At 38.8% G+C, this 24,872-nt stretch overlaps 1 protein-coding gene across 3 annotated transcripts in view; it reads left to right on the top strand.

The window, feature by feature from the left end:
• The window catches only part of CSNK2A2 (casein kinase 2 alpha 2), a 38,437-nt gene that overhangs the window by 8,361 nt on the left and 5,204 nt on the right, over positions 1-24,872 (top strand). For 2 of the 3 annotated variants that reach the window (XM_037025273.2, XM_073226083.1), the window contains exons 3-11: positions 1,852-1,953; positions 4,273-4,323; positions 12,154-12,213; positions 16,802-16,885; positions 17,676-17,786; positions 18,043-18,144; positions 18,644-18,744; positions 19,534-19,682; positions 21,754-21,847. In XM_037025273.2, coding sequence (XP_036881168.1) covers positions 1,852-1,953; positions 4,273-4,323; positions 12,154-12,213; positions 16,802-16,885; positions 17,676-17,786; positions 18,043-18,144; positions 18,644-18,744; positions 19,534-19,682; positions 21,754-21,830 — 837 coding nt within the window. In that variant the 3' untranslated portion in view covers positions 21,831-21,847. The remainder of the gene's footprint in view (positions 1-1,851; positions 1,954-4,272; positions 4,324-12,153; positions 12,214-16,801; positions 16,886-17,675; positions 17,787-18,042; positions 18,145-18,643; positions 18,745-19,533; positions 19,683-21,753; positions 21,848-24,872) is intronic. The other variant, XM_073226082.1, reaches the window with a different exon arrangement.

The following is a 24,872-nucleotide window of genomic DNA, read 5'->3' as shown; positions in this document are numbered from 1 at the left end:
TTTATTTTACATTTCTGAAGTGCTTGAGAGTAAATGGAGTCATCCCTTCTTTAGTATTTCCTAAAAACAAGGGCAATTCCTCTACAACTTCATAATGCCATGATCAAAAATCAGAAATTAACATTGATAGAGTGCTGTTAGCTAATCAACAAATCCCATTCTCATTTGCCAATTGTCCTTGTAGTGTTCTTTATAGCAAAAGAAAATACCAGATCATGGTTACATTCTGTTGTCATATCTTTCTAATCTGGAACAGTTGTTCAGTCTGTTTCATGACATTGACATTTTTGAAGCTTACAGGCTAGTTTTTTTGCAATATGTCCTTCTCTGGATATTTTTTTAATCAAGTTGTACTTCATGTTTGAGCACCCTAATTATGAAAAAGGGAGTAAGTTGTAAGATTCCTAAGTGGAAATGGGGAAATGCATTAGCCAGATCTGTCTGTCCTACTGAGCACCCTGACAGGGTGGAGTGACGTGGTTGTGGCAGCAGATTTAGAGAAACACAGCTGGAGTCTAGTCTCTGAGTGTGCACCTGTTACAGGTGGGGCAGGTGCTCTATGGCACCGTCTTCTTCCCCTCTTGTTTTGTTGTGTGTTCAAAGCTGTAGCTTAGTGATCAACAAAAGATGAAGGCTTCTCCAGCATATGTACACATCTCCCCCCTTCCCATTACCACCACCACCACCACTGCATACTTAACAGGCTTTTAAAATCTTGTTTCATGGCAGATTCTTGGGCTATCTTTGCCTGTGCTTTTGCATAAGTGTCTCAGTGATGGGATACTCCTTTTCTTAGTTACATTTCTCCTGTTGCCACATGGGGGAAATGAAAGCACAGTGGCTAACAGTTAGGCCTGGAGTCAGATTGTCTAGATTTGAGTCCTGCCTCTACTGTTTACTGTTAGCATTGTGACCTTGGGCACATAGCTCAACATGGCTGCATCTACTACATAGGAATTCTGTGAGAATAAAATATGATTTACCAATGAAAAATCAGAAAATAATAAAGTAAACATTTATTGAATGCTTACTGTGTGCCAATTACTGTTCTAAGTACTAAAACATAATTGTGATATGCTTATTTTTCCAGAGCTACATTCTTCTTCAAACTCTTTAGCCCATTTGAGATAAGAAATAACATGTATAATGCTAGTATTTCTGATTAAGATCTTTAAATTTTCTTTTCAGCAGATTGAAAGGTTAGCAGGTAGCCAAGGCTTTCATTCACTGCTGTGTATGAGATGAGTTTTCTCCTTTGCTGATCCATCATCTCTTTCTTTAGGAGTGGGATCTGATGGGAAGTTTTACTAGCTTAGTGCCATTTCAGATTCTAGATATTAAGGAAATGGGCGTGGCGACAGGAAATGGGAACCAGCAGCTGAGAAACAAGTTTGTAACTTGATGTCAGTGAGCTGGTCTTTACTCCTGGAGCAAAATTACATGTAACTCATTGGAGGAGCAGGTGTGTCACCATTTTGTTTCAGTTTTTCCATTTGTGAGTGCATGATAGACAGCTGTTAAGAGCTATCACATTTTCCATTTGGCAGTTATCTAGTAAACATTTTATTTTTAAAATATGACAGGGGTGTTCAAAATTTTTAAGTGCCCTAAATGTAACTGCTTAAAGATCTGACACATCAGCTATATGAGTCTGTAAATTATTTAACTTAATCCTAACTTCCTGTGGGCAGGCCCCATTTTATCTCATTTTTTTCCTCTTCTAATTTAGACATGCTCTTTAACATAGCACAGTGCAAGATCACTCAATATCCATTCGTTAGCATTGTGTTAAAAGTTTTATTTATTAACTTCAAAAGGAGTCTCACTTCTGATTACTCTTATGTATTTAAGCCAGTGAAGAAAAAGAAGATAAAACGAGAGGTTAAGATTCTGGAGAACCTTCGTGGTGGAACAAATATCATTAAGCTGATTGACACTGTGAAGGACCCCGTGGTAGGTAGCTAATGGTTTGGGAAGAGAGAGTGTGTGTGTGTGTGTATGAGAGACACATAGAACCTCAAAATAATGAGAAATACCATTGTATAGTGGGGATGATTGTATTTGTCTTTACTACTGAATGGTTTTGAAAACCAGAAGAAATTGTGGTCTAATGAAAAAATAGCCACCACCACTTTTATGGAACCTAAAAGTGTATATAGAAGAATCCTTGTCCAGGTTTATTATCTCATTATTTTGATTCAGCCCCCAAATGTCTGCTGAATATTTCCTTTAAGCACCTACTTTTCTCTCAATTTTGAAAGCTTATTACTGCCAATTAGCATATTGTACCTCACATAAATAAACTTGACTTTGGAAAATCTGGGTCTACAGAAGGAAATCGTGAGTATCTCCACAGAGACACCTGCCACAGAGGGCTGAACAGATTACAGCCCCACAGACCCCTTGAGGAAACAATCTTGCTGTTTCTCATACCAGACCTACCAGTAGGACCCACATTGTATATGCCAATTCAACTAAAATATTTTTTGTTCAAAGTGTTTAATTTTTATCCATTATAGATGTACTGTCTAATTCTGGTTTCTGTCCTTGGGGAGTAGCTTAACCTTAAGTTTATGACTGGCTAAGGCTTTTTTGTACCACTGCCATCTCATTTCCGTTTTCCACCTGTTCTGCCTCAGGTATTTCCCTGTTGCCCCATGATAGCTTTTTGTTTAAAAAGTAAGTCTTGCTTCTATCTGGTAAAGACGACTTCATAATAATATATTAGCTTACATGCATCGCATGCTTACTAAGTGTCAGACACTATTCTAAATGTTTAACTATCATGTCATTTAATCCTCACAACAGTCTTGTAGGGTAGATGGCCTTTATTATCCACATTGACAGATTGTACACATAAGAAAACTGAAGTCTGTGGGGGTTAAGTAATTTGCCCAAGAGTACACAGTATTGGTGAACTGAAGAATAAGGCAAGTTTTTCTTTTTGGACCATGTAAAAACTAAGAGGGATGGTTGTATGCTAAATTCTATCTAATTGGTGTTAAAAATATATCCCAGCCCAATCAGCGTAGATTGATTTTATAATGACTAACTCTGGACTATATAATCTTTGAAAATGGTGTACAGTGTGAGCCAGTAGGTTACACACCAGGAACATCTTTGTTTTGCCCTTTTTTTAAATTTTAAGTTACTGATACTTGATGTACTATTTGTATAATTTGTTACTTAAAGCATGAAATGTAACACAAGTAGATTGAAGTAGATGAAAACCAACAGGGAACCGTCATCCCATAATTTGTAGGGGAACAGGCTTGCTCCAAGACTGTAGAAAGATCTGGTGGTCTTGATGAAACCCTTTCAGCTTTGGGCTGGTGAGGAATTCTTTGACCAGGGCTGCTGCCAGGACTGCTGCTTGTTCTAGCAGAAACCTGCAGGCAGGTACTGTGGCCTTTTTGCTTTGGTAACTTTCACCTCCTTCCTTGAGTAAAACTTCCCAGCCATAAAGATTTCCAAGATGACTTTTTTTTCTTTCTATAGTTCTTGAAGCCCCTGTTTTTCTCCCAATTTTGAAAGCCTGTTACTGCCAATTAGCATTATTTCAAAAAAAATCTGTATTTACACATGGAAATGTTGAACATTTTGTACTCATTGTATTGAAATTAAGTACTTTTCAAATGCTTGATTCTGAGTTTTTGGGAACACATCGTTGAGACATTCTCTAATGGTCTCTAGCCAAGGCAATAATATCACATTATAGTTTACTGATAATCATAGATATCTTTCTTTTGGAACCTAAAAAGACCTGTAATTCCTAAGACCTATGATAATTCTGTAAAATGCATCTCACTCACTAAACCAAGATGTAAACTTCATACCTTTTGTATTTGGCAAACTGGAACAGTGCAGAGTATAAATTTTCACATAATGTACCAGTTCCACTGATAGGTTGGTCAGAGAATACATTTCTCTTTAAAAAAAAAAACTTCACTATGAAAAATTTCAGCCATTTGCAAAAGTAAAGTGAGTAATGTAATGAACCTCCCTGTAAACATCACCCAACTTTAGCTGTTAATCAGCTGGTGGTCAGTTTTGTTTAATCTATAAGCCACTCACTTCCCCACCACCCACTATCTCCAGTTATTTTGAAGCAAATTCCAGACAAAAAATTTCAAGAGGATACTTTCTTAATAGGCTTTCCCTGATGAGTGAATCTTTTTCATAAGTGTGATTTGGGGATGGGCCAGTATGTCAGAAGCTAATTAATTATATTTATTATTTGGATACTTAAAGCATTAATATTCTCTCTTGCAGTCAAAGACACCCGCTTTGGTATTTGAATATATCAATAATACAGATTTTAAGGTGAGTATGTACTTTTTTTTCTGGCATGGAATTAATGGAGGCTGGGGAGGTGGGGATAGTCCAGAACACAAGGGTGCCAGGAAAAGTCATTGTAAAAGTGGGAAATAAATTAGATTCTGCATAACACCAGTACAGGATGCAGAAAGTTATTAAGGTCCTTGCATTTGGTGAAATAATTCGTCACCCTTTGCCTTGTTTATTCTGGGAATGGCTACTGGGTTTGGTTTAAGCTATGTCCTTAAATACTCCCATTTCAGACAACATAGTTTTAGGTAGGTGTTAAGTGAGATTTTTAGGAATCATACATTGCTGATAGGAAATGATAAACACATACAGGGCTCATGTGACAAGAAATAATACATTGGATTCAAGCTGTCAAATAATGTGTGTTTGTATATACTTACATACAAAGCAGATGACATAAAAGCTAGTTTAAAGTCAGTGCTTTAAAAAAGCTCTATCCTGGGTTATTTGCATTTCTTATAATGCATATTAACTTACTCTTTGAAGTGTTCTTCTCATGGTTTTAAACTGGCTTTTCATGAATTTTTGTTTTTATTGTTCAACACTGCAGTCTTATCTTCTGATAAGATTTTTGGAGCCAGGTAGATTTTTGGACATGGTAGAGCATAATATGAAAACCAGTATAACAAAAATAATGGTGTTGATTTTTAGGGTCATTTAGAGAACTTTTAGGTGATTACAACTGTCACTGAATACAAGGTTTGTGATTTTGTTGTGAAGGAAGTATGGGGCAAACCAAATGAGCAGTGAGGAAGTGGGTGGCTTATGGATGAAACAAAATTGACCACATTCAGTTTTTCTTAGGTAATCACTCTAAAACAACTCTAAGATTATTTAGTGAAAAATAAAAGGATATTATAACTTAAAAAACAATAAGCAAGTTTTATGTACTGTATAGCTTTTCCCATATGTAGCAAGTTTCCTTGTTGATGTGACTCCTTAAAGGTGAAATCAATAGCGAACACTGAAAAGTAGGATGTAAATTTTTTCATTAGTATAGCTTAGCTAGTGGAATACTGGGCTGATATATGTAGGTGATCCCACTTTTGCCATGAGTGACCTAGGTTTATAAAAGTGTATATGTATGCATTTCTAAAGAAATAAACGGGCTTTAATGAAGCCAAACATTTTCCTAATAAGTTTAAAAGCTGGTCTTAATGAAACTTCTTAGTGAAATCCTTAAGTTTTAAATGCCTCTGCTTCCTCAGTGAGTTTTTACCAGTTGTCTAGCCACACCTGAAAAATTTCACTTAAGCATTTCCTGTTCTTTTAAATTGACAACTGCTCTGTTGATTTAACAACATGCAGATCAGTTGGCAGGAATTTTTAATTCCCTAGAGAAATCTGTCTTCTCAGGTCTTAACCCTCAAAGGGATGTTTTGATGACATAGATTCTGTAGGTGCTTCATTGAAAAAGAACATGGGAAATTAGGTTTTTGAGGCATATCCAAAAACATCTTTATTTTATCTTCCTAACAATGTATTTGCTATGGCATAGAATTCTAGGTTGTAATTCATTTCCTCAGAATTTTGAAGAGCTTGTCCCACTATTGCCAGTGAAGCCACCCTGGTTTCATCTTATGTGGTCTGGTTTTGGTTTTGTTTTTTTTCTTCTTTTCAGTCTCAGTCTCTGAAATTTCATAATGATGTGCCTTAAAATTGGGTCGCGTTCATCTTTTGTTCTGGTTACTTGCTGGGCTTTTTCAATCTAGAAACTCATGTCCTTCTGTTTGGGAAAAATATTTTTAATGTTCTTTGATTTTCTTACCTTTCTAGAACTCATTTGAATGTTAGGTTTCATGTCTTAGAGCTCTGTTTTGTTCTCTGATCTCTTGAAAGTAGTCTCCTGTTCTTTATGTTTTATGTAATATCTTCTATTTTCTCATTGAGAATATGTGGGGTTTTTCCCATTATGGTTCCTTCTTCACGCTTTTTCTCTTTTTCTCCCAAATTCATTTTTCGTGTGTGTTTTGGTTTTTGTCTCTGTTAAAGTTGTCTGAGATGTTATGGTTTTTTTAGTATCTACTGTTATTTTAGAGTAATGAAATTACTGATTGCTTGTCAGCTCCTGTCTGGAGGATGCAGGCCTGTCTGTGGGCATCTCAGTAGCTTAACTTGCAGAGAATGATGGGGAGTGTCGTGTAACCTTTCACTTAGTTCCCCCGTTTTCAGTATGGTGTTTTAAACTTGTTTTCCTGTTTTTACCTCAGTCTGTTCACCCTCTTTCCTTTGTACGTGGGGCTACCAATTCCTAAACCTTTCTGTAGTTCAGTTTACAGTGGTTTGCTTCCAGACCTCTTCCACTGTTGGTTGAATTCTCAGCTTTTCTTGGTCTGGTGAGTCAGCTGGACATCTGTTTTTCTAGCTTCAAAATATTCTCTCTTCCATTGTCTTAGTTATAGTGAGCTAATCCTGCTCCCTTTACTGTTATTTTAGAGGCGCTTCAGGAAGAAGCAGAGGCAGGATGTACTTGATCTGCCATGTTGAACTGGAGATCCCCTTTGAATGTTTGAGCCATGCCGTTTTAGTCAACTTAACAGATCATTAGATATCAGATAGCCAGTACGTATTTGAAAATGCAAATCATGACAAGAAAATTATTTTCTTTTCCAGACAGATGACAGACCAGATACAGGGAAATCAGGTGGTTTGATGTACTAGTGTCTTTCAGGCTTTTTATTTTGTCTTTTGTCTATCTTATTAGGAAAGTTTGTTTTTGTTTTTTTCACTTTACTGTAAAGTGTATTAATCACTGGTTTCAAGTTAGCACCCAGAGAAAGTTTGTCCCTGGTTTAATACAAGGGGTCAATCAACAGTGATACAGCCTGTAGCGCATTCTTGTCAGTATTTTTTATTGATGTAATTGTTGATTAATTTTGATCTATAATTTCCTTTTATTGTAGAATCCTTCTGATTTTGATATACTAACTTCATAAAATAAACTTTTTGTTATCTCAAAGTTTATACAAAAAAGGAATAGGAATTATCTAAGTGGCTGTCTTTTTGAAAGGACTTTTTTGAAAGTCTTTAGACTTTCCCTTTGCAGTTCCAGCATACATGCACATAGGTCAAATATTTATCCTCGTTTTTTCTCTTCTTGAGTTTATTTGGATAATACCTATTTTCCACTTTCAATTTTATTCACATAAACTTGTTAATAGTTGTTAATAGAATTCAGACTTTAAAACTTTAATGTGTCTGTAATTATGCTTTTCTTCTCGTTTTTACGTTATTTGTGCCTTTTTCCTCTTTTCTCTCCTTTTTTAAAAAATCATTGTTGCTAGAGATCTCTTGTTAATACTTCTAAAGAACTAGCTTCTGGTTTTTATTACTCAGGTGTTGTTTTTTGTTAGTTATTCTATTTCATTCTGTTTCTGCTCCTATCTTAATTATTTTCTTTCTTGAGTTTTCATTGTTTTCTACCTAAATCCTAGAGTTGAAGTCAACACACGTGATTTGTTTCTGTCTGTCTTGATTGGTAATAGGTGGGCTTTAAGTCTGTACAACCCCATGCCCCATTTTAGCTACATTCCACAGGTATGGAACAACAACTTCTGTATAGTTTCCAGATTAGAACTACAGATTCCAAACTTGGGAATTTGGATTTTTCTCCTCCAACTTCTTACTTTGAAGAATTTTAAACCTACTGACAATTGGAAAGAGTGGCACAATCAATACCTCTATGTTATTCACCTAGATTTCCCAGTTGTTAATATTTTGCCACATTTGCAGTTATTTCTTTCCCTTCCCCGACCCTCCCTCTTTATTCTTCTCTCTTTTTGCTGAAGTCATCTTAAAGTAAGTTGCAGACATGATACTTCACTCCTAAATATGCTAGCACTGAAACTAGATAGGATGTTTCCTACATAACTACAATACTATTAGTACACTTAAGAAATTTAATATTAATACAATAATGTCATCTAATATACCATAAGTGCAGGGTCCCTATTCAAAAGTGTTGTAGTACTGTTATCATGGGAATGACTCTTTTAGCTGTGTATTAGTGAATATATGATATAGGACCCACTGTTTTTTCTAAAAAATTATTCTTTTATTATTGATTCCTGATTGCACTGTGTTCAGAGCACATGATCTATGTAATGTTGATATTTGGAATTTGTTGACAGTTGCTTTGTGACTTCAGTATGGGGTCATTTTTTATGTCAAGCTTGTTAATTTAGTAGAAATCTCCTGTGGCCTTCCTCATTTTCCTTTGATGTTTACCTCTGTGGTAGAGCTATAGCTTTGGTCAGTTTCTTCTTGAGATCATCAGTTATGCTTCCTGTATGTCAAACTGATAATCAAAGATATATAGTGATTCTCCCAAACATTGATTTGATGATACAAAACTTCAAACAAATGAATAGGAAAAATTAGAATGAATAGTTACAGAAAATGCCCAAACTCAACATTTTCTCAAAATAGTAAGGTACCATTTTGGGGTAGAAATGATCTTTTGAGGAACATTTCTCAGTGTTCTGTGCCTTTGGAAGAGTATAAATAACATGAATACACATTTTAGGTAAAATATGTCATTGGGACATTTTAAAGATTGATAAAACATCTCGAACAGGCTCCATCTTTAGAAAATGGTAGACCCATATGATTTCTAAATCATATAGGGGTAGGCCTTGATTCACTGATACCTTGAGGCTTTGTTAATGCTGTTGGAGTCTGATGTGGAGGGGATTAGTTCACAGACTAAGTAAAAAAAAATGTCCTTAATTGGGAGAACAAAATTTACTTTTATTATAGATCACTGACATAATTATGGCATTTCTTTATGAAACATTTTCAGGTGAGGCTTTGTAGTTTCTTCCTTAGCATCTTTGTAATCATCTGGGAAGCATAGGCTTATTTTGTTTTTGATAAGTCACTTACTTTATGAAAATGTAAGTAAAGCTAACTTTCTGCCAGCATTTTGCAGTTGGTTGGTTAACGATTTCTCTACATAACTGGCTAAGAAGAATGAAGGAAAAGGATATCTTGTGAAGTTTCCCTTCTAATTTGTCATGGACTCTTAGTATGTCTGTTTCTTAGAAAACAGTTTTAATTTTGTTCCACTGACGGGTAAACATCATAAAAGACAAATATGTATTGACTGCCTTCTGTGTGCAAGCAGTGACCCCACATGCCTGGTGGGGGCGTATAAAACGAGTGTTATTCTGCAGTTCTGCCATGCAAGGACTTTTTTTCAGCATGCAGGCTGAGTTGATTGATGGGCCCTTGACATACTTGGGGGAGGGAAGTTTAGAGATCTTGAATCACCAAACTGGTGACCCCCACCAGCCACAGCACACATTTTCCAATCATGTTCATGCCACAATATGCCAGGGACACACTGGCGTGGGACTTCTGGGTGTGGGCAAAGTGAAGCAGCCTCTTGTTCACAATGGAGTGAGAAATTGTCTTCAGAACTTGGGTCACTTTCAATATCAGAGTGAGGAGTGTTAGTTCTGGGGTGCTGCTCCTGTCAGAGTCCTGTGAACACCACAGAGGGCAGTGAACAGCATGGGGGTTCGGAGGAAGAGATGGCCACTGTCAGCTCTGTGGAGCCCGGATTGCTGGGTTTGCCTTCTTCGGCTAAGCGAGAGGGGGCGGAGTATTCTAGATTTTATGAGGAAGGAGGAGATCCTGGAGAGGGAAGAGTAGAGGTGGCAAAGCACAGGTTTGTTTGGTCAGAGTGAGGAAGTTCTGGGGGCTGCACTGGAGACAGAGCTGGAAAAGTTGGAGGAAGCGAGGTCTTGAATTTTAAGCCCAGGTTGTAAAATGTTACAGATGTAATTTGATCTTCCCAGAGCGTCTGAGAAATGAGAGTGATTGTCAGCCTGTCATTCGGAACTTTGAAGGGTATTAAGGCCTAGATGCTGTATTCAACTATATTCAATACAGTAGTTCTGTATAAAGTAAGGTTGATACTGGTTGGAGCAGCTAGAAATACTGTAGCTAGTCCAAGGACATGTATTTTTATGCTTTACTCCATTTACACGGATGCTTGGTATAGATACCACAGGATAGGCAAGGAAAGCCTTCCACAAATAAAAGTCCAAATAGTAGCCCATATTTGTTTTCTAGAGATAAAATATTCCAGTCCTCTGCGGGTTAGGAAATGCTCTTATCATTCTCATGGCCTATTTATTGACTTGAGGTTCAACTCAGCAGTCTCTGGCATGATCTCCTTAATTCTCAGAGGGTGATTGACACCCAAAGAGGTGGTATCTTCAGCCTGTGCTGTACATACAGGCTGAGAAGGCTTCCTTGCTGTGCAGAGCTGAGGGAGGACAAAAAACTTGGGTGTCTGTTTTGCAGTTGAATCTCTCCTGTGCCAGAGTGGTGCCTTGTTTGTGCCACTGTGCCTGAATGTGCTTCAGTCCCATCCAGGGTCAGCCCCCCAGTAGTGAGCAGCTCCCGGGTACCCCAGTGGACTCGCCTGTGGTTTCAGTTCCTGTATTGCTTTGAGCTGGCTACTGCCTGAGGTGGATGAAATAAAATATCCTTACAAAGCTAGAGGGAGGATTACTCTTACCTAAAAGGGGAAATTTGAGGAAGACACTAAGTCCTGACATTAGAAAGTGTTAAATTTGATGGTTGGCAAATGTGTTGTTTTTCTTAAAATCGTTTTGAAGAGTAATATATTTATATGGATCTAAGATAAAAAGTGGTATGCAGTGAAGAGTTTCTTACATCCCCTTGTGTCTCAGCTGTCCATCCCCTTCACACACAGAGACACACGAAACTACTTTTTATTAATCTCTTTCTTGCAGATACAAATATGAATGTGTAGTTTTACTCTGCCCCCTTATAAGGAGACACATTATGTATGCTGTGCTGTGCTCCTGGGAGAGTCCATCCATTGCTTGAGTTTTCCAAAACAAGTTATGTTTAATGAAGTGCTGATTAATTTTACAGAAGGTGCCACTTGGACGGTGGGGGAAGATATTTACTTGAAATTGATTATCAAAACTAGTAGTATGGTTTCTGACACGAGTTTGTGATTTTAATGAACCTAGATCTGTAAATCAGTCTCCCTTTTAGAAAAACTCTTCAGTGGGTGGGTCTTTGGATTATTAATAATGAAAACTTTCATTTGTATGTCAGCCTGGACTAGCATCATTTTCAGTACGTGTTACCTTCTTTGTGTGTGTTTTTTTTTTTTTAACATCTCATTCTACCCCTTTTTTTTCTTTTGCTAAAATGTGTGACTTCTTTGGGTCCCCTCAGTTGTTGCCTGTGGAGTGTTCTTTCTTCCAGCATAGGATTGGTATGGCGGTGTGGAGAGAGTAGATTTTTAAGTTTCTTACCATCTCCAAGTGCTGTAGCAGTTCATTTTCCTCTTGTTTCTTTCACAAACAGACTGTCTTGCCATTGTTTTACCACCTGGGCTGATGGAGTTTGTCAAGGTCCACTCCCCACTTGGAACCTAGTTTTCTGTGCTGTGGCACTCCGGGGGGCTGGCTGGCTGGAAGTGCAGTGCAGATGAGGACAGTGGGAAACTTAGGCTTTTTCTCTATAATAATATGATTGTGGGTGTTGAAATCATGGAACATTAAACAGTTTTTAAAAAATCCAAGTTGGCCTAAATGTTTTTCTCCCTTGGAGATCCTTTTTTTTCAATTCTGAAGGCTGAAGTATTAGACCCTTGGCTTTAGAGTTTGTCCCCATTTGTTCCAGATCAGGTAGTAAAAAGCCCTGGGATTCTTTAGTGACTTAAGTACTAAGTTTACAGGGGATAATGACCAAAATTTGGGGTGACAGCATGCATTGAGACTAAATTAACTTTCTGTTTTGTGAAATCTCTTTCAGCAACTTTACCAGATCCTGACAGACTTTGATATCCGGTTTTATATGTATGAACTACTTAAGGTAAGTGGTATTCATAAACAGTGAATTTTTTCAGACTTACTCATTGAAGGACAGAGAGAAGCTTATTCATTGACAAAGAAAACTAAGGTAGAACATTTTTTGATACCCAGAGAATTTAGTGAGGGTTTTTTTACTTATATTGCGGCCTCCACTATGGGATCTTTACATGAAAACTACCCACTGGAACTGAGAAAGATGGCCTGGTCAAGGGGAACCAGGGACATTATACCAGAGATTAGAACCCTCCGCTTCATAGCTCATATTGGCCCTTGGATTTTCTTTTTGCTGCTTAATTAATACTTACTATTAGTTTTTTACTATATGACAAATCACCTCCAATTTAATGGCTTTTTAAAAATGAAGTATTAGTTCTCACAATTCTGTAGGGTTAGCTGGGTGACTGTTTTGGTTTGGGTCAACTTGCCTGGGCAAGATGGTCCTGGATGGCCTCATTCACATAATCGGGATGGCACCTGGAATAGCTGAGGTCTCATCCTCTAGGAGGTTGGTCTGGGCTGCTTTCCATGATGGTCTCAGAATTCCTAGCAGCAAGAGAGGGTGAACTTCAGTGTGTAAGCACTTTTCAAGCCTCTGCTTATATCATATTGGCCAAAGCAAGTCACATGTCCAAGCCTAGATTCAAAGGATGGAGAAGTAAGGCTCCACCTCTGGATGGGCAGAGCATTAAAGTCACATTGTAGAGGGATGTGAATTTGTGGCCATCTGCTTGCCATCTCTCATAACCCCCTTCTCAATTTACTCTCTGGCCTACCCTTCTAGCTATGACTAGTGAACCTTGACATGCAGGGAGAGGTGTACTGGGTAGCCATTTTTTTTGAAGTGTACTGATTGAAAAAGAATGACCTTTTTTCAGTTTAGGTAAAAAATTCTAAAAAGGTTTGCAGAATGGAATAGACCAGTGGTTCCTAAGGTTTGGAGGGTCATGGAACACTAAGGATCTTACGAAAGCTATGAAACCATGCTCCCCAAATGCATGTGTAAATATATAATACATAAAGTTTTGGGGGGCAGTGTGGATCTCAGTTTAAGAACCTCTGAAAGAATATAGAGGTGACTGAAGTATTGGCTTTATTGAAGAAAATTGCCGAGATGTAGTTTTGGTGGGATTGTGAACAGTTGCTTGAACAAAAAAAAAAGTTAAATTAAGGCTAAGCTTCGGGGAATGAAGATTTGAAGAACTGTGAAGTGAATGTGTTTCCCTGTGTTGCTTTCTGTCATTAGAGCTGAAGTAGTAGATTTAAGGTTTCACTCATGGCTGATGAATCTTTCTTTTGTCAGTAAGATCAGAGATGAAGGAGGTAGAGCTTGATTTTTGCCACTGTCTTCCATGTTCTCTCCAGAATAGAATCGAAGGCCTCAGTTTGGAGGAGGTTCACGGGGCTGTGGTGCTGTCTACTGTCAGGCCAGCCCCTTCCCTGGAGACAGAATCCCATGCATTCACCCGTGAGCACTGCAGACCAAATCTCAAAACTGGTCGTGTTTTAAAGTGAGGTATAAGATTGTAGTTTTTACCTAGAACACCAAAGGTGAAGACTTATAACCTAGCACATGTTCTTAGATCAGGTGGAGACGCCCCAGTGATGCAGGTCTTCACAGGCTGGTCATTTGGGTGGCATGTCTCATGTCCTCTCTGCCTTCTGGAGGCAGCAGTGAGGCAGCAAGGGCATACTGCTAATGAGGTGTAGAACCCTAAATGAAACTTGAAAAAATGTATTTCATGCTTAATGGTCAGAAACTTTACCAAATTTCAAATAAATAATTCCCCGAGGAATTTAAAAGCATGTTAGTAACTCCACAGGGAGTCTGACTAGTAAACTTAACAAAAGAATTAAGTCCTTTATTTGTTCAGTCTTTGCTTTCATCAGGTATTTCTCACATCCTAGGTATTGTGGGCCTAATTAACTTATTCCTTTGGGCAAAGACTAGGCAAAATAATAGAATCAACACTTGTTAAATTTTCTCTTTGGGGAAAAAAATGGAGATGGGGAAGAGAAAATATTTAACTTCATTGAAAGTGTAAAGTAACTGAGGCTGAGGGGCTGCCTAGTAATTGCTGGGTGACTCACTGAGGTTTTTACGCCATCAGATCTGATTCAGATTCAGGGAGGTCTGTCCCCAGGAGCCCTGGTTTCATAAGACACTGCGACAGAGCCACTGTGGAATCTTGCTACAACTGTTGTAAACCCAAACAAAGAGAAAAATTAAATTGAAGTAAGACTTGCATAAATGAACAAATCTTAAGTATACATATACAGTCTTTTGGATTTTATACAGGTGAAACCTTCACCCAGATCTACACAGAACAATGTTGTCTAGTATTGTAGCTGCTGCCCACAGTTAGCTATTTAAATTCTAATTAAGTAAAATTAAAATTTCAGTTCCTTAGTTACAGTAGCCACATTTCAGGAGCTTAGTGGCTTTGTGTGTCTAGTGGTCACCATATTGGACCAATGCAGGTAGAGGAATTTCTATCATTGCAGAAAGTTCTACTGGGCAGAGCTGGCAGAGAATACTGTGAATACCCCAAAAGGCTCTCTTGGCCCCCTTCGCTTCTGTATCCCTTCCTCTGAAGATTATGTTCTTACTTCTGTCACTGTAGTTCAACCTGTTCTTGATCATCATATAAAAAGCATCATACACTATATTCTTTTGTATTTGGGGAAAGGAAAATGTGCTTATTCCTGGAATGTTGATCCTAAGATTACTCCCTGGCTTATGTATTCTCTCTCACATAAAGATGCCTAGTAGTGGTTCTAAACCAACTCAACTTTGTAGGGTACATTGGGAAATGTCTGGAACAGTTTTTGGTTATTTGAGGAGTGCTACTGACATCTAGTGGGTGGAGGCCAGAGATTCTGCTGAATGTCCTGCAATGCACAGAATGGCCACTACCACAGAGACTTAGTTGGTCCAAAATGTCAGCCATGCCTAGGTTAAGAAACCTCAGTCTTGTCTCAAACTCCACCAAGCGTACTCAGCACCAGGCACATGGTAGGAATCATAAGATTATGGATAGCTATGTGATTATTACTCAAGGAGTGTATCATGGGACTCATGTAGGCTTCATTGCTTTTTAAGCCAGAAGACCTAACTATGAAACTTAAGAAAATAGCTACTGAGTTCAAAAAGGGAGATTGAGGAGCAGTTTTATATTATCTAAAAACCAAAAAACAATCCAAATAAAAAATGGATAAAAGCATTGGGTCCACATTTGTCCAAAGAAGATAGAGGATGGCAAATAAGCACGTGAAAAGATGTTCAGCTTGATCACTTTAGAGAAATACAAATCAAAACCACAATGAGATACCAGTTTAGACCCACTAGAACAGCTGTAAACAAAAAGGTGAACAATGACAAGTGTTGGTGTGGATGTAGGGAAACTGGAACCCTCATATGTTGCTAATGGTAGTGTAAAATGCTGCAGCCACTTTGGTAAACAAGTAAGCAGATTCTTAAAAAGTTTAATGTAAACTTACAGGCCAGAACTTCCACCCCTAGGAATCTGCCCAAGAGAAATGAAAGCATCTGTCTTCTCAAAGACTTGTTCATGCGTGTTTTAAGCAGAATTATTCGTAATAGCCCAAAACTGGGAACACCCAAATGTCAACTAGTAGCAATGGATTACTACTCAAGAAAAAAACAACGTGGATGAATCTCAGAAACACTATGCTGAGTGAAATAAGATAGACAGAGTACTGTATATTGTATTATTTCATTTTATGAATGTCCAGAAAAGGCAAATCTGTAGCAACAGGTAGCAGATTAGTGATGGGGAGGGAAGGAGGTGGTAGTGGGCAGATTTGAGTGGGGATTGACTATAGACAAGCTTAAGGGAAATTCTCGAGTTGATAGAAAATTTCTAAGACTGGATTGTGATGATGGTCGCAAACTATAAACTTACTAAAAAATCATTGACTTGCACATTTAAAAATCCTATCTGCATTAAACAGATAGATCTGTTTAAAATAACTGCATAAAATGATTTCCTCCCTTAGAATAATAATGATTCTTAAAGGCTAACTAGCTCAGGGATTGTTTTTAAGAAAAATACTAATATTAGAATGCTTGTTAATCTAGAAAACCCACATGGGACACTTACCTAAAAGACAAGCCACATTGAAAGATGTATTTGGATGTCATTCTTCTTGTGTACATGGACTCTTACATGTCATTTGAATCACTATGAGAGGTGACTCCAGTGAGGTTGGTTTTAAATATGTCAAATTAGAGCAACAAATTAATGTGTGATTTCTAAATTCAGGTGACTGATAAAATACTACTATTTACAAGTAGGAAAGGGGTGCCTAATGAAGTGTATCAGTCTCCCCTTTTTAAGAAAATTCATCATACTCTTGAGTGTTAGCCCCTTTTTGCCAGCTGCCAGGATAGTGTGCACAGAGAGCAAAGGGGTACGTTCTGAAGCATATTTATTCTCTTATATGCAGTAAACTGCCCCTTGGGAGACTCTATTCAAGTCAAGCTGTTAGAAACAAATAAGGAGAATATGCTTGCATTGGTGGGTGGTACAGGGTGTGCTTACTTTTCTCTGTGCTTTCTTATCTAATAGGCTCTGGATTACTGCCACAGCAAGGGAATCATGCACAGGGATGTGAAACCTCACAATGTCATGATAGATCACCAACAGAAAAAGGTACCATTACAGCCAGGCAGTGGCAAGCCTTTCACTGGAAGGCTTAGGGCGGACCAAAGCCCTGGTCATTACCTAGGTGGTTTCTGGAGTCCTGTGCTGTTTGGTTTGGCAGACTTGTGTTAGTTACTCCTCCAGTGTCCGTGTTGGGGTCTACTTTGATAAACATAGTACACGAGGAAAGTAGATGGCTGATCCTAACTGTAGTCGCTCATTTATTTTGGGCGTGGTTTTCCAGAGGGCCTCATGGAAGAAACTATAGCTGACGGTTTCTACTTTTCTTAATGACCCTCAGACCAATCTGCCTGGCCTTAAAGTATGCTTAGGTCTGTCCCTCTTATTTTCAGTATCCAGTTCTTGTCCTGATGGGTGAGTAAATGAATTGACTGGTACTGAATTAATGATGAGCTAGAGCAGTGCTTCGGTCCTGCAGTGGGCCTGTGACCCCAGCCCTTTCAGTTACCACTAATGGAAACAAATAATGAATGGAGAATGTGTTATGCGTATACGTGGTATGGAAGCAGAACAAAAGCTTAAGTTTTATTGATCTAAACAAAATGGTAAGTCAAGGTAATTTAAATTGTTAAAAAGAGAAAGGAAATGAGAAGATTCCAAGTGCTCTGTTCTAGAAATGACCTCTTATGCCATTGCTGGAAGTTTAATTTTTTGCCAGTGCACTTGCAATATTTTTTATGTGGCCAAATAATTGTTATCTAATGTCATGCAGCCTTGTTCAAGGCACAGGCATCTAGAAACGCTCCTTTCACGTGTTTTATTCCTGTTGTATTTATAGCTGCGACTGATAGACTGGGGTCTGGCAGAGTTCTATCATCCTGCTCAGGAGTACAATGTCCGTGTAGCCTCGAGGTACTTCAAGGGACCAGAGCTCCTTGTGGACTATCAGGTAAAATTGTGAGCAAAGTACCTCTGGGTTCTTTTTATGTTTCTCTGGGGTTTGTCCTGGTTTGCTCTTTTTAGTCAATTTGGATACATTCAAAACTTAGTCTTTATTCCACCACAGATGATAGTTTCAGATTTTCCTCAGCTGCTTTTTTTCTTTTGGCTTTAATTTCTGAAATAACTGAAAAGGTCAGCTGAAGACTAGAAACTCAGAAGAAAGTGCAACACCTTTCACTGACTAATTGTCTGTATTTCCTCAGATGTATGATTATAGCCTGGACATGTGGAGTTTGGGCTGTATGTTAGCAAGCATGATCTTTAGAAAGGAACCCTTCTTCCATGGACAGGACAACTACGACCAGGTAAGCAAACACCAACTGGCTCTTACCCATGTGGGGGCAAATGCCAAGAAAATAGCATCCTTTGTTAGGGCTGCTCTCCTTGAGCCATGAAACATCACTCAGTGTCTACAAATAAGCTTTTCGTCAGGGTAAAGAATTTCATAAAATTTTGTCTGTGCTTTCCAGGTCCCCAAAGGTAGAGACACATAATGTTATTTTATGCCTAACTTCATAGAGTGAATCTGTAAGTCAGGCACCTCCTTATTTAATAAAAGTAGATTCTAGTCAACTTCTAGAAATACTGTCAAAGGTTGTGTTACTGCTTTAAAGCAGTTTTGAAATCTGTGTTCGTGTGCAGTCCCAGTCCCTGGGTCTGCCACCTCTCTGTCCCATGCGTGGCTGTATCTGGTCCCTTGAAGTTCAGTGGTGTGGAAGTCATTGAATTCCTCGGTACAGTGTCTTCCTGGGCTTACAGTGAGTTCTGTGCTCAGTAGTTTGGGAAGTTTGTTTTTTGTTTCAGCTTGTTCGCATTGCCAAGGTTCTGGGTACAGATGAGCTGTATGGGTATCTGAAGAAGTATCACATAGACCTGGACCCGCACTTCAATGATATCCTGGGACAGTAAGTAAGAGAGGGAAAGAGGGTTTTAACTTACTCTTTTGGAGAAGGGGAAATATTAGCTGAAATCCCTTTCTAAGAGTATCAAAGTGGAAGTGTCCTTTTTTCCCGTGTGTATTTTTTTTTAACTTGAGATATTGGGCATTTTTTACATGTCTTCCAGTCATCTGACTTCTCTAAAAGATAACCTGATTTATCAATAGAAAATGGATGGTGAAATGATGCTGCTACAGTAAAAAGCTACTGGTACAGCACATGCTTATTTTAGTGGAAAATCTTAGAAAGCAGGATTCTTCTTTGAAAAAGAGATTTACAGTTTCTTCTTGGTCTGTGTAATAGATTTTCTACAAAGTAGCAAATTTTGAAGCATATTTTCAGGTACAGTGCAATAGTTGTTGCAAAGTTGACTGTTGTCAAATTTCAAAACAGTATTTTATGGAACCTTTGAAGGTAGTTCTCTAAACTATCTGCTGAACAATAAACATGACTCAGTCACCTCTGTGCCTTACCCAGAATTGATTAAAAGCTAGGGCACAAAAATAATCTAGAAAGGTTGCACAAATTCTAAATCAGATGTGGAAGTTCTCATTAACCCTCGATCTCAAGGCACTGTTCTTGTTTCAGGATGCTGTGAGCTTAACTGTGGAGGTGGGGCAAATATCAGTAAGGGTGAAATTTAACAATCTTGGAACCAGTGCAGTATTCTAAGATTTTTGTTGGCTTCAGCCCTAGTACGTGAGGATTCTTGTTGAATTTAATTTCAAGGTACTAATGTTTCCCTTTTCTTCTCAGACATTCACGGAAACGCTGGGAAAACTTTATCCATAGTGAGAACAGACACCTAGTCAGCCCTGAGGCCCTAGATCTTCTGGACAAACTTCTGCGATATGACCATCAACAGCGACTGACTGCCAAAGAGGCCATGGAGCACCCATACTTCTGTGAGTCTCCAGTGTCTATCTTTGGGGCTTAATTTATTAAAGGAAAGTTCTTCTGCCCTTTATTTTTGAGGCCAGTCAAGAGAATTGTAGATATTTGGATTGATTCATCCTTGAACTCGGCCTCATTAGTTCTAGACTGTTGAGACAACTTTCAAGACCTGTTTTCTGATCCCAAAGGTGCCTGCTGTTCACTGCTGTGGTGCTCTTGAGTCTTGTCTGCTTGGTCATTCCCTGTAGCCTTGAGTTGATAGATCACAATTATCTAAAACTTGTTTTCATATATGTACATGTGTGTGGACACCTAGTCAAAAAAATTTTCCCCTCAAAAAGCAAGTAATTAGTTGAAAGTGATAAGAATATAAAAATAGTATATTTTTAAAGAAGGCAATATGTTAAATAAATAAAAGGAATTTGAGGAAAGCAAAGCAGGTATGGAAAAATCTCACGAAAATCCTGTCAGAATCACTGACTCCTCGGGTCATATGCAGAGTACGTGTGTGTGTATAACTGAGCTTATGTAGTTGCTTGTTGTGCATGTGTATATATAGTTCTCCCCACTGATAAAGTTTATTGGAGAATAAACTTTCCTGTTATAATTGGCAACACGAGATGATTCAGTCCAGCCAGAGGAGAGTAAGGGAGGTTAAGTGACCTGTCTGTTCACCCTGAATCCAGATGAAAACTTTGAATCTCTGTGTTGCTTGACCAGTATGCTATCTTTCCTTTTCCTTTTCTTCCCCTCTGGAGGTTAAGTAAATCTTGACTGAAGAATACACTGCTGTGTGGTCCTGAACTTACTGCCCCATAAACATTAGTAGACAGCAGATTTAAAAGGTCTTACCTTTCAGCTTTCCAGACCTCAAATCAAATAAGTGCAACTCAGATATCTGTTTTCCAATTTCTAGCACAGAAAGCTGTTTTCACCCTTTGAGTTAGACTGAATGAAGAAACACTGACATTTATAATATGTAATTCATGATCAGTCTACATTCTGAATATACATCGCAAGTTCCATTAAAAAAATGTTTTAAACTACTACTGCTTAAAACTGATAGGTTTCGCAGGGGGGCCATCAGGTGAGAAATTGGGGATCAACAGTGGTGAGGCTTAGAACCTCACCCCTTCTGTTTTGAGAGAAATCTTCTGCATCCGTGAATGTTTTAATGCCCCTGTCTAGCTCGGATTAACACATAGTCTACAGGCACACACCTGATCATCTACATTTGCTCTCTTACAACACTAAACTATGTTTTCTACCTTTATCTTGTATCCACCTACCACTTCAGCATTTTATTAAAAATAAAATAATAATAATAAAGGGAGAAATGTGGGATCCACATATAAATCAAGTATAAAAATCAAACGAATATTCATATTTGCCCTGATTGTTTATAGTTCATAATGCGTGATCAAAACTGAAAGTTTCTGTGATGAATGCCCTTGTACTGTTCACCATGTAAGAACTTATTCACTATGTAAGAATTTGTTCACCATGTAAGAACTTGTTCATTATGCTTCAGAAGACTGGAGACTGATGAGAATTAGGCTTGGGGTGGATTAATGATTGTGCATTGAGCATTGACTCCCCTATACAGAATTTTATTGTTGTTAACAACCATTTGATCAATAAATATGAGAGATGCCCTCTCAAAAAAAAAAAAAATTGATAAGTCTTCTAACGGATCTTTTTAGTCACTCTTTCCTCCAAAGTACTAATTACTCTACATGCTATGAAGAAATTGGGGGTTGATGTTAGTAGTCAAGGAAAATAACACAGAAGAAAATTAGTAGAAATTTTGAACAGTAGGAAATTAGTGCTTCTGTACCTCTCTTTTCCATGAGTCTCAGTAGTTGAATTTGTACTCTGAGGAAGTGTCAAGAGTTGACTATAAATGTAATTCCCCTAATCATTTTTCAGTGTCATTTTCCTATAACCTTAATTTATAATTTTTGTTGCTGTCCTGCCCCAGCTTTCCCATCAGTCTCTCCCACTGTGGAAGGATTGGGTTTGACACGATGGCGTCTCTCTTGTGACCAGCCAAGTCGGCTGACTTTGTTCTGTCTCTTGCAGACCCTGTGGTGAAGGAGCAGTCCCAGCCTTGTGCAGAAAATGCTGTGCTTTCCAGTGGTCTCACGGCAGCCCGATGAAGACTGGAAAGCGACGGGTAATGCAGCATTGATGCTTGCCAATAAAACCAAGCAACCAAACACAAATCTTGAAGGAAAACTACCGTGTGATAAAAAGAAATTCTAGTCATTCCTTCTAAATGCAAAGAAGAGTAAAGACCTAAAAGTCTGTCAACAAGAAAGAAAGAAACTCCCCAGTACTAGTCTACAGGGAGCTGCCGTTCTGGCAGCGTGATGATGCACCTAGTTGAGGACCTGAGGGGACTCTCCCTTTGGAATGCATGGGAGATGAGAGACTCGGAGTTGTTGTCCATTTACGTTTATTTAACAGGAGACCACTGTTGAATTAACCCATTCAGACAACAAGCTCTGAATATCTGACTTCCTATCTATTCCACTGTGGTCTGGGTTTCCTTTGATGAGATTCAGGCTCAAGTTTTAGCAAAATGTCAGCAGTCTACTGGCATACCAGCCTCATTTACGAAAAGGAGATATTGAAAACAGTGACAGTATTTTTTTTTAAGCTCTTTTACAAATTCATGTTTTATGTATTTTTTTATGACATGAGCTCTCTAGGAAATGTACCTCATCCCTGCAGTTTTCTTCTAAATGTATTCATTTGGGAGCAACCTGCAGTCAATCATGAATACCCTATGATGTCAGGAGGCATCACTTTAAACCTTGCGGTGCCATGAACGGGTCCCATGTCTCATCAGCAATGCGATGCTAAGTGCACAACTTGGAGCTCACTGTAACCTTTGTTGATTTACCTAACCATAAAGTCTTGTTGCTATTTTTTCGTGTAGCCTTTTTTTCTTTTTCTGCAGCCTTGTAAGGGAGAACCTCTATTTCCCAGCACATCCCAGTGTGTGCACCTGTTTTAATGCACCTCTCCAGAACAAAGACTTTTTCTTTATAATCATAATTAAAGCTGGAAGGGAAGTCAGTCTTCAGGCAAGTTGGGAAGGGAGAAAAATGTCCTATTAGAATTTATTCAGGAAGGACCTATTGGGTGAAAAAACTACTCCTCCTCCCCCCTCCTTTTGCCTCTTTTTATCCCCAGGAAAAATAATTTCTCACTGTAATCAGGGGAATCCGCATTTTTAAGCTCTGATAGGTAATACATGAATATGATGGCAGAGATAAGTCTTTCTCACATGCAGGGACTAGAGATGTGTGGGTAGGGCCACCCCATAACCCAAGTGACAGAGGAGAACAGTGTCCCAGGGGCTTGTGAAAGGAAGTGGAGCTCCTGGAGCAAAAGGTAAAGTTGCAAAGGAAGCTAGATTTTGTTTAAAAAGTAAAAAATAGGACTGATTTCATTTTGGGGCTTGTCACCAATGGTTTACAAGCAGTCCCCTCACCCTAGCTGCAGAGCCACCTCACAGCTGTGGAGACTTCACACACCTAGGCTAGAGCTGGTGGTGTCTACCACCACATCACACTTTAGGATTTCTTTATTAACTATATTTAATAATGCCATACATTTTTATAAGGTTAGATTGTTCATTTGAAACAACTGTTTACATTCCGTACTCCAATAAAATTGTATTGGTATTGGTAGCAGGTCCTCTCGCTAAATGTAGCTCTATCTTTGTTGTTCGGTCGGTGGGAACTTAAAATACAAATAAAACTCTTACATAGAGTTGAGCTTACAGGTAAACAATTAAAAACAAGGTCCCAAAGCCAGGAGATGCATTCAGTTAAGGTTGTCATACCACTACTGTCTGCCTGCATTGAGCATTCTATATATTAACGTATAAATTCATTCTACCTGAAGATCAAGTATAAGACACGAGCTCTTGCTGAATATATATCAATACATCAGGCAGCAAAACTCGGTGTTTGGGATTATCAAAAGACTTCTAATGTGCCCTTCTAGGCAACCCCGACCGCTGGTTATTAACATCAGGGAGATGTGCCACTGTCTTTCCTGCCCACCCACCTTGTCCTCTTCTCCTCCTTTGTTACCCATTCCATCTGTGCCACTGCTTTGCGTTTTATTTTGCTTTGTTTCTTAAGCTGCCTGTCTGGACCAGGCAGGGGGAACCTACTGGAGGGTCTTGGTTTCTTTCCCTTGGGTTCCCCAGAGGCAATAAACACATCGAAGGAGAAGAGTCAGGTGGTTGACTCCTGTCTTCCTCTCCTGTGATCACAGTTTATTTGGTGCAAACACAGCCAGCCTGCCTGTCCTTGGGTTCTGTACTGCAGCTTTGACCAGGAGTAATTCTTCCTTTTTACACATACAGTTGGCTTTTCCACCACCTATACTTTTTACCTCTCTTCATGTCTTAGACATGCAGCATAACTGAGTTAAAATGCTCACTCCTTTCTGAGTCTGGTCTTGACACCTAGCTTCCTGGCTAACAGACTAGGTTGTTCTTTCCCAAAATTGAAGTAGTCCAGGCCAGACCTCTTCTCTTCTGCCCATCTCCAAAACCATTCTGTATCCACATGTACCTAGTCCCCCTGAGATTTTAAGAGTATTCACCTGGTTTAGGAGATGGTCTTGGAGAGTTCCAAAAGAGGGATGAGAGAGTGTGTGTGTGTGTGAGTGAGTTTAGACAGTCATGGTAGATGTACCCACCCAAAATCCTTTTCAATAGCATATTATTTCTTAAATGCATCTCAGTAATTTTTATTAAACATTTGTTTGCTTCATTACCTTATAACAGGTAAAAAGTGCCTATAATAAGGACTTAATTATTATTTCCTAAAAAAAAAGCAAAAAAAATGTGGGGAACAGGGTAGTGTAACACTGTCATCTCAGGTACTGCCTATGTTCAAGAACATAGACTTGGTGCGGTGAAACAGCAGGTCCCTATGCCAAATGCAGGTTGGTATATCATAGTTTATCTGCCACAAGTGAGCATAACTACAAGGCTTTGCTTCAGTTGAGAAATCCCATGGTGGGAGCAGAGCTGATGAAGTGCTTGGTAATATTTTGATCTGGTTTGCTTGCTGTTCACTCGCCCGTGGACCCTACCAGCAGGCCTGCCCCTGTCCTGCCCTCCCTGTGGTAGGGGATGGGGTGGGAGAATCCATCATGGGTGGCACGCAGAC

Source organism: Manis javanica, chromosome 17, assembly GCF_040802235.1.
Source record: "Manis javanica isolate MJ-LG chromosome 17, MJ_LKY, whole genome shotgun sequence".
NCBI classification, from domain to species: domain Eukaryota; kingdom Metazoa; phylum Chordata; class Mammalia; order Pholidota; family Manidae; genus Manis; species Manis javanica.
This window is presented reverse-complemented; position numbering and strand designations above follow the sequence as displayed.